The sequence below is a fragment of the Gavialis gangeticus genome, unplaced genomic scaffold (genome assembly GCF_001723915.1).
Source record: "Gavialis gangeticus isolate Ggan-Ray unplaced genomic scaffold, GavGan_comp1, whole genome shotgun sequence".
Classification (NCBI taxonomy): domain Eukaryota; kingdom Metazoa; phylum Chordata; order Crocodylia; family Gavialidae; genus Gavialis; species Gavialis gangeticus.
The window spans coordinates 3,609,214-3,619,545 of NW_017729020.1; the positions used below are offsets into that span (position 1 = coordinate 3,609,214).

Consider the following 10,332-nt stretch of genomic DNA (forward strand, 5'->3'; position numbering starts at 1 on the left):
GGCCACTCGCATGATCAGGGGACAGCAGGGCAGGCCCTATGAGGAGAGGCTACGGGACCTGAACCTGTTCAGCCTCCAAAAGAGAAGGCTGAGGGGGGATCTTGTGGCCTGTTATAAACTAGTCAGGGGGGATCAGCAGGCATTGGGGGAGTCTCTGTTCCCCCGAGCACCACCAGGAGTGACCAGGAATAACGGTCACAAGCTGGCAGAGGGTAGCTTTAGGTTAGACATCAGGAGGCGCTACTTCACAGTCAGAGTGGCTAGGGTCTGGAACCAACTTCCAAGAGAAGTGGTGCAGGGTCCTACCCTGGGGATTTTTAAGAGGTTAGGTGAACACCTTGCTGGGGTCGTTTGACCCCAGTACTCTTTCCTGCCATGGCAGGGGGTCAGACTAGATGATCTGCTAAGGTCCCTTCTGACCCTAGAAACTAAGAAACTATGAAACAGCAGGGGGAGGTGGAGAGGAATAGCTAGAGAAGCTGACTAGCAGGGATCTGGCCCTTCTAGGCAGAGACTGTACAGCAGTCAGTAAGCCTGCCTTTATAGTCATGGCTTTCTGATTTAAGGACCTGACCTCCTTTAAATCAGAGTTTTCCAGCCTATTTTCTACAGAGCCATCCTGCTCCATATCAAATCTCACACATCAGCAAGGCTGACTCCATCTGAGTGAAAAACCCAACTGGCTAAAATATGTAATTACTGTAGAAAGTAACAGAGAAAATTGGAGTGAAGTCTAATCATGTACTCATTTGCTAGTGTCTATTAATCTGGGAACAAGTCATTACAATGTCTGAGCTACTTAGAGAAGAACTAGCGGTCCTATTAAATAGAATCCAGCTGTATGCTAGTTAACTGGGAAAAGAACAAAACCTTGCTTGGTTAAGGGCAAATTAACAGGGCATAGGCTTTTCTATAACAAATTGAAGTTTATCCCTACTTACAGAGCCTCTCAGACGTTCATTACAGCAAGAAAGACCTCATTTGGTCTCTTCATTCCTGGAAGAGAAGCTGGACCTTTATTTGCTCCAGGAGCTGTCAGGTGTTAACTGTTATATGTAGGACCTCTCTGGAGACCAGGTTTCTATTACTAATGAAGAGCCTTTGAAACAAGACATGTTCTTTTCCCTGCACCTGCATCTACAAGCAGGTTTCCAGAGCAATCTTTCATCGGTGATGACTGTGAGGATCAGGCATTTTTATTACTAGCAGTTACTTCATAACCGTTCTGGGGATGACAAAGCAGCTCCTGGGCAATGGTAAGGGGTGGTGGCATTTTTCTCAGGTCTCTGGCACCAATTTTCCCAACCCTGTACCTTTTGCATTAAGGGCACCTGTGCCAAGCCTATGTGTAATGCTCCTGTTCTCCTTTGCTAGTGGTTCATGCTTATGAGAATGACTAAGAATCAGGCCCATGGTGTAATGAGGCCTAGGAGCAACTGCACCCAAACCAGGAGTCTAGGAATTCTTCTTCCTGGAAGATATTAAGGAGACTTAAAATGCAGCAGTTCACTGCCAGGTGCTGGCCTAGTGAGGCATACCTGTATGCACTGAAAATGAGCAGAGCTGTTGGGCTAGCTGAGGATCTGCCTAGTGGTTTTAAGAGAATTGAAAGAAAGGGAATATGAGTGAAATATGAGTGTAGCAGGACCTAAGGTAGAAGGGCACCAGTATACACCCAGTATATCGTTTCCTATGTAGTGCTTATAAAGCCAATAGCCATGTTTGAATGATAGCGTAGGTAACTGCAATATCACATGGGTCTCTGCTTTCCTCTGCCGTGTTCATATGTCTTTCCTTGTCCTTCAGAGAAGCAGCAACTTTCTCAAGTGCTTGGCTACACTGCCTACCGTTGAAAGTTATCAAGACTGATCAGTATCAAGCGATCATCTGACTAGAGGGGATCTCCTGGGTAGCCATATCCATTTTTTGGTTATTGCAGGCAATAATCCTTTCTTCTCAATTCATTTAACCCAGTGAGGCTTTTCTCCTCTGCTACTCCAGTTGGTGGGCTGCTCCAAAACCGCAGTGTTCCAGAGGTTAGCAACCTGCTTATAGTTTCCAGCCTATTATCAACATGGCTTGGCTCTTGCTCTTTTTCATCAAATTGAACCCAGAACTAAATTAATCAGAATTGTATTGAATGGAAAAGCTCTGCTTGCATTTTATTGAGCTTTCCAAGACACAAATGCCCCCCCCCTTGCAAAGATATGAATGGACACAAGACGGTTCTGGAAATGTTTTATGTAATTGAGACCCGGGCGATGATAGATCAGAGTGACTAATGTATTACAGAAGACATTCATCCTTTAGAAACATCTCATGTATACATCAATAAATAGCTTCACCCATAAAAAAATGCATGCGACTATTTTTCTCCCACATCCTCAGAATATATTAGTAATAACCTCTTGAGAATTATTGACCCATGAAAGGCTCTTGACTGAATCTTCGTCCATTAGTTTCCAGCAAACAAGCTGCCATGGTCATTATAGCCCAGGGGAGATGGATGTTACAGTGAGAAAATATTTTATGTATGTAGCCTGTGTTTTTAGTCCAATGCATTTAATAGTCACTTATACTAATAAACAGGCAAGCAGAGGTTATCCCCATTATTCATAACTGGGCCCTGAGCAAAGGAACAGAGTGAGATGCCATGTATAGCAGATCATGAGATAAGCCATATTCACGTATCTCATCTGGTAGGTGTAAAGCTCAGTTCTAGCACCAGCAATACCTCCAGTGAGAGCCAAGAATAACACATTTCACTTTGCACCTGAGATTCTCACAAGCAAGCAATCAAGGTGAGAGGACAAATATATAATTACACATGAGAATAACCACCACTAAGAGCAGGCTTTTGAAATCTCTGAAGAAGAGTTGGCAGTAGCGTGGCAAATTTAGTAAATAGCATGTACCCTTAGTACTGTTATGGGAGATGGGATTCAGACCATGTATACACTGCTGTTGGAGTGGTGATGACAGAATATTTGGGCAGTCCCAAGCTAGGATGGATATGAAAGGCAGTGAAGCTGCAGCAAGATGGCAAGTCTATGCCTAGTCCCTGTGCTCTGGACTTACCCAATTACAGCTGGGTGCATGCATATAATTAGTGAGTCAGGATGGGATGTGATACTGGGCACATCACTCCCTGTGTTTGGCCAGCTACAGAAACCAGTGTGCTTTCACCACACTAAGCCAATAGGCTGTTTAACTCAGGCAGACCTTTGACTTTGTGACGGCAATTTTATTTTAAGGAATGAAATGGCATGGACAGCACAAAGTGGTATTATAAGATGTAGATTGTTTTTATTCTTTACTAGAACTTTTCCCCCTACCTCCAACTTTATTTTTTGTGGCATTGTAGTATATGGGTGAAACTCACCTCTTCACAGAGAAGCTGACCAGAGTGTGCACAACATTTTGAAGATTTATATTGTATTTAAATGGTGCATCAGCTTCATGCTGCTGTAAAACTGCGTGTATTGTGCTGTGGGGAGAAATAATGCAGTACATCCTCAGCTCCGATGGAATGGTGCATCTCCACTGATTTCTAAAGAGTTATGATAGTTTACAACAGCTGAAAACCTGGCCTGTTATTTCCAGGGTGATGTAGGAAAAGAACAAAACCAAAATAAACAGGGATATAAAAATGCTGAGGCTAGCAATGAAACAAAATTATTAGAAACACATGACCAGGTCCTTTGATGGCATAGAGTAGAAGAGTTTCAATTGATATTTGTTGAACATCCGAAGGTGAGGATTTGAATTTACAACCTGCACATATTTGTGCTCAGACACCAACAATAACATTCCTTGGGGTTTCTGTTTTTCCATTTATTTGTCTTTTAAATAAACAAAGGGTATTTTAGTCCAAAAAGAGGAAAGTCACATTCAAACTATGTGAAAAGTGGCTTCATGCAAAATGATACTTCAACCAAAAGGTTGTATCAATTAAAAAAAATGCTTGCATAACTACTGTGTTCTACGACCAGTTTACATTCCACTATACATACACGCAAACACACCCTAGAGAAGGCCATGCATTGCATTATCTAGTAAATCTACGTTCAGTAACCATCTAAAGTTAAGCTAGTCAAACATCTTATGACAAGGTGTGAAATTTCACTCCACTCGTCTGGGTTGATAACTTGACGTTTCAACCAGTTCCACAGCTGATGACAAATACAGAGAGGAAATTCCATGACCATTTCAAATTCTCCCACCTCTCCAGTTTTTGAAATTGTCAGTATTTCACAATCCAAATCATTCTGATCAGCTCTCAGCTGACATTTGCAACCCACCAGGAGCTCTGCTGAAGAGCTACAACATTCCTAGCAATCAAGCACCATTGGCTCTACATTCAGAAGATCAAGCTAAACCTTCCTACAGAACATTCACCTTCATAATACATGCCCCCCACCCCCTGCTGCCCAGGTACATTCTTGGGTTGGATATAAAAAAAGAGAGAGAAAGAACAGACAGATGGTCAACTGGTCCCTCCACATCATAACCAAGACATCTGAATCTCAGCAAGACGTTGGCATGTTCAGCTTTACGCATCTTTATTTGCTTTTTGCAGAAAAGTTATGGGTAACCTTGCCTCTGCTCACCCAAACACCCTTTTTTGTTTTGCTAAAAAACAACAGCCAAATAAAAAAGCCTGCGGCCACATTTTCAAGTGTGCAGCACTCACAAGGGGGCCAGATTTGCAAGTGATCACCACCACAAATACTGAGTAAGCTCTGTTCAAGATCTGAGCCAGATTCATGATAACCTTATACGTACTGACACCTTACTCACAGAAGTATAGGGTTGGAAGCATCATCTGGTCCAAACTCCACTGACACTACTGGTGGAATAAGGTGCAATTCAGTGCGAGTAAATGCATCAGAATCTGGTGGTCAACCATAGCTTTTCTATCTCCTCTTCGACTGCAGACTATACCTGCTGTTACCCAGAGAGTGACCTCAGCTGGCAGTGACAGCAAAAGTTAAAAAGGAAGGAAGGAAGGGAAAAGAGTGGAACAAGCCTCAGAAGCAGAGAAGGGCTGAAGGCCTGGTCTCTTGACCAGAGTGAGGAAGGGACTGGCTACTTCCTGTAGAAACAGACCTGGCTGGCACTTCCCTGAATAAAAAGCAGAGTTGCCACTGCCAGACCCAATAGGTTACTCCCACTGGCATCTCTTACAGGGTGTTCAGAAGTTGTGGTCTGCAACATTTTGGGGTAACTGTACCAAATTTGTGAGGCATCAGGATAGTGAGATGGTCCTGCTTAATCAACAGGGACCTTGACAGGAGCCAAGAAGTTGCTTTAACAGAATCCTTTAACAGAGTTTGGCTGCAGAAGCTAGCAATTGCAAACATGCATATCCTAACCTGCTGTCCAAAGAGCAGGGTTTAGAGCTGTGGGAAGGATGTGGGAATACACTGGAGCTCTGGTCTGCATATTAAGAAAGAGCCCAGATCTGATGCCACTGAAGTCAGCAGAAGTATTTACAACCAAGTTTTATGTGAGCAGGTTGAGGGCATGGGAGCCAAGGGCAAGAGACACAGGGAGCCCTTGCCCTAAAGCAGCACTGACGTCGTGCCAAAGGTTCCAACATTGTGCTCAGTGCTATACAGAGGTCCCTGCCCAGGACAGCTTACAATCTACAGAGACAGGATAGGCCACGGGGGAGAGGTGAAAACTAGGCACAAAGAGGGGAAGTGATTTGGTCCAAGGTCATGCGGTGGGTCAGTGGCTGAGCTATGAAGAGAACCCAGGGCATCTGAGTGCAAGTCAAGAGCTCTATCCACTGGACCATGCTGCCCCCTCCATGTTACTCTAACAGGCTACAGAAGGATACAAGATGATCTCTTCCCCTGCAGTATGTATACTCCTGCTCCCCTTGAGGAGACAGGAGCTTACTTCAGTTTAGTTTTTGGCTGGGGCTGTTTCTGCCTTCTCTTCTCTGGGCTTGTCTTGCCCAGCAGCCTTTGGCTCTTCAGCCAGCCCGGCTTCCTTGATGCTGTCCTGTGGGTCCTTCTTCTCCTCCTTCCTGACAGTGACCATGCTGCTGGAGAAGGTTTTTACTCCGGAGAATGGGCCAGATGAGATAGCATAGCCAAGGCCATATGTGCTCCCACTGGTGACAGTGCTCAGTCGGGTCTCTTCTCCTTCTAGTAACTTCCTGCAAAGCAAACCCCCAAGAAAAGAGCATTTTAGCCCCAGCTGGAGCAAGATTTCCAACCCTCCTCATCTCCTTTATAAGTTATCTAACCAAGATCAACTTGCTTTCATCTAGCAGGGATAAAGGGAAGCATCCCCCTTGGGAAACACTGATATACCAATTGATTTCTCCTTCATGTCCAAAAAAGAGCAGTGACTGCGCAGTCAGTCTTTTGCTGCACAGCCTTAATGAGATACACCACATGACCTCAGGGATGGCTGTGTAGTATCTGAGAGTCTAAGTGCCCCCAGCACTTAGCAAGTATGTATGTAAATGTGCTGTAAGGATCTTCAAAGGAAACTAAAGGAATTCAATTCCCATTAAAATTCAATGGCAAGCAGGTGTCTAAGCCCCTCGGGCCATGGGAGATTCCCACCCTGAACATCCTGACAGACAGAGGGCACTTTTGATCTCGTTTCCTCTAACCAGCACTTCTCTGGAACCACGTGTAGTTTGTGCATGGAAGAGAAAGGGTAAAGATGGAAATAAAGCATTTCAACATAATCAGCAGCCCCCACCAAACCAGGAACCCTGGGTAAAACCTGGCCAGAAAATATATTCCAATTCACAAAAACATTTGCAGTTGTCATCTTTTGCAAAAGTTGAAATGGGTCCAATTTTTGTTATTTTAATTTTTTTCCCACAACCCAGTTCAAAAAAGCTCATAGTGCAATTGTTAAGTTGCATTATTATACCACTGAAAGATACAGTGTTATTTGCAGCTCTTCCATTGACCTCCAGAGTCTGAAGGACATCTCCAAAGCCCTGTGAAAAGGATGGCCTTGCAGTAATGCTTTACCTATAGGCAGCTATTTCAATATCCAGGGCCATCTTTACGTTGAGCAGATCTTGGTACTCCCGGAGGTGACGAGCCATCTCTCCCTTGGTTGTCCTCAGAGCATTTTCCAGCTGGTTAATAGTTTCCTGCAGAACAAAAAAATGGGAGTGAGAATATCTTGAGCAATGCTGATGGCTTCTCCCCATTTCTGGTCCGTGCCCTGCTTCCAGATGTGCAGTTCAAACTAGTGTACAATCAGATACTAGTGTGGACAGATCACTGGAGTTAATGAAATCCTAACTGCAATGGACATATTATATGGCTGCAAGTCCGTTCATCTCCTTGTCCTCTTTTGCTTAATCTGTCTTATCTATTTAGACAGTGATCTCTTCATCTCAGGGACACTATTTGTTTATACGCTGCATATTCCCTTTGCTGTAGGGGTATAACACTTTCACACACAGTTTTGAGTGGAGAACTTTTGCCCAACACATCAGAAGTTTTCTATTCTAACCTGTGACTCAGTAACTCAGAGGACTGTGAGGAATACAATTATTTTCCTAGTGCTAATCTGTCTAGCATTTAAAGCAAATGACAAGAAATTCTGGACTTAGTTCTCCTGCTAGCTTGGTGTGAAGCCTAGGAACCATGACTCTACCTCTGTCTCTGACCTAACCCTCAGACTTGAAGTGGTCAGTAAATGCCTGGTGTTCCCATTTCCCCAGTAGGTAAATCATCCTTACACTCTACTTTGCCAGGAGGGCGTGCAGTGGATTAATGTTTTCCAAGTGCCTGAAAACTATAGGTGGGGAAGGCTATAAACCTACATCCTACTCCCATTACAACTAACTTCCACCATTCAGGTTTGCTAACCACAGCCCACCCTCTGGCAAGGACTGCACTGTGCAAAGCTATCTAAAAGTGTGAACTGTATGAGCTATGAAGGTGGAATGAAGAGAGCCTGGATGATGCTTCTCTCTACATCATGTCTATCTGCAACATCTCTGAGGCTGCAGTTGAGCTCTAGGGTTTGGGAACCTCTGGGGAGCCAGTGCATCTGCTGTTGAGTGTAAATTACATGCAGATTTTGGATCTCTGTGTTGCTCCTCTCTTCAGCTTCCTGGAGCTGCCTCTCCAGAGACTCATTGGCACTCTTCAGGGACTCGATCTCAATGTTGCGGGCCTGCAGCTGGCGCCGGTACTCTGTGATCTCCTCCTTGGCCTGGCGGATGCTGTCATTGCTGCGCGCAGCCTCCTCGGTGAAGTTGGCAAACTTGGATTTGTACCACTCTTCGGCCGACTGCTGGTTCCGGGCAGAGAGGACCTCATACTGCATGCGGATCTCCTTTAGGGCGGCAGTGAGATCTGGCTTGCTCACATCCAACTCCACCGAGACCTGGAGAATACACAATAAACCACCCCGTTGGCATGAATTACAGGCATACAAATATACATACATACAAGGCTCCTGCAACAGCTAGGTGCTGCCTCCTGTTTGAGACAGCACGCCTTCAACGCTGTCTCACATTTTTTCCCTTGTCCCCCATGCAGAAATGGAAGGATAGGTGGGTATGGACAAGTGATAGGTGGGTATGCAATCAAACCTGTGTGACATCATGTAATCCGCGCACACACACACACACACACAACTGAATTGTGTTACCAATCTAGACCCCCATGGTAACTATAGTAACACTCCAAATTAACCCAGTGTCAGAGACATTCATCAGAGGTGCTGCACTGTTTTCAGACTTGCTACTGAGTGGGACAACTGTCTGGAGGACAACTGAGAATGCTCCAGGACAGCTTAATTTAAAGTCCTTTTTGACCTTGCTCCCAGCTCTGCTAATTCCTTTTGCCTTGCTATTGCAATACCATTCACAAGTAAAATGACTCATTTGTTTAAATGATCCAGCATCTTCACACAATTCTGTAGCATGCTGGCCTGCCAGTCACGGTTCAGGCAAAATCCAAATTTCTGAACGTAATAGGCTCTCCGTTGCTCCCTTTGATGAAGGAAGAATGACAGAATTACAGCCAAATCTATAAGCAGAATTTATTTCCTCCTCAATTCAAACCCCCAGGGCTGCTGCATTTTTTATAGCTCTACCTGTTATGGATTTTACACGCAGTGAGTTTTTGGCAGCTGAACCATGCACCGTGAAGCAGTGTTAGGAAAGCCATAAACTTATTGATCTATCACTGAATTTCCATACAGATGCTGGATTGGGGCCATGCTATGAGGGCTCAGTTTTAGGTTGCAGGCTTTTCTTGGCAAATGCTGATGGAAGCATGCACATATTTACTACAATGCTATCAGACCAGTCCCTAGCACAGAAATACACACCAAATTCCCCATAGGAGTAAGCAGAGGCACCTCTGGTGACATGAGGAAACTTGCAGCTGTTTCTACCAGGAGTAAATTTGGCCGCAAACGCAAACATGTACATTCTGAAACTAAGGTATTTCGGAAGTGCAGTTCATCCTGCAATTTACAGGCAACATGGCCAGCACACAAAAAGAAAGGAGTTTGCCTGTAACAAACACGGGAAGGTGCAGGGATGAAAGCAAATCAGGCAATTCCAAATCTCCTACAAAACTATTGCTCAGGAATCTTACTTGGAACAGACTGCTGCAGATTTCTAGGATACAATCAAGTTGAAAATGTTCAGATTGTCAGGCAGTCAGTCTCAGCAGTGACCTCGTTTCTGTCCCTGCTGCTCGTCACCATGAAAGCAATCACTAAGAGCTGCTAGTGAGAGCAGCTTTCCTGGTCAATCATTTGTGTAAAACCTAAGTAGAGATGCAGCGAAGCTCTCCCAATCTCAGGCGCAAAGTCCTGCCCTGATCATGGATACAGGATTCGATCACATGCAGTGTGAAATTATATGTGGCTATCTTATGCCAGCTGATGTGTGGGGAACAGGATTAAAACCCTGCAGATGTGACCTCTCCTGGAGGTTCTCTACCCAATAACTCCCTTTCATTTTAAAGGTGAACAGCAGGTGCTTTGGCACTTCTCTAGATTTCCAAAATAGCATGGTTGCTATTCAACAACTATGTGACTCTGCATGCAAAGGAAAAACACGGAGACAGATTCTGACTTCCAGGTTTCACTATATGCCGCCTCACAAATACAGGGCAAAGTGGGTTATTATTTAAGTAGCTAAACTTCCCTATTATATCAAAGACTTCACCTGCCAATATATAGTAGAACTGCAGTAATTTCTGTGCTAAAACATGCTGTATATAGAAGGGAACAGAGGCTTTCTTGTAGTCTAAGCACTTACAATCTAAAGAGAAAATATGGGAAAAAGAAAGGATTATGACTCCTCTGCTACAGATG

General features: G+C 44.4%; 1 protein-coding gene across 1 annotated transcript in view; it reads right to left on the reverse strand.

Annotated features, from left to right (window-relative positions):
- Window positions 1-2,222: 2,222 nt before the first annotated feature.
- Window positions 2,223-10,332, reverse strand: part of LOC109295447 (low molecular weight neuronal intermediate filament-like) — a gene marked incomplete at its 5' end in the record, with an annotated part of 23,047 nt that continues 14,937 nt past the window's right edge. Inside the window, 3 exons of the mRNA XM_019514298.1 lie at window positions 2,223-6,169; window positions 7,008-7,132; window positions 8,065-8,382. Coding sequence (XP_019369843.1) covers window positions 5,914-6,169; window positions 7,008-7,132; window positions 8,065-8,382 — 699 coding nt within the window. The remainder of the gene's footprint in view (window positions 6,170-7,007; window positions 7,133-8,064; window positions 8,383-10,332) is intronic.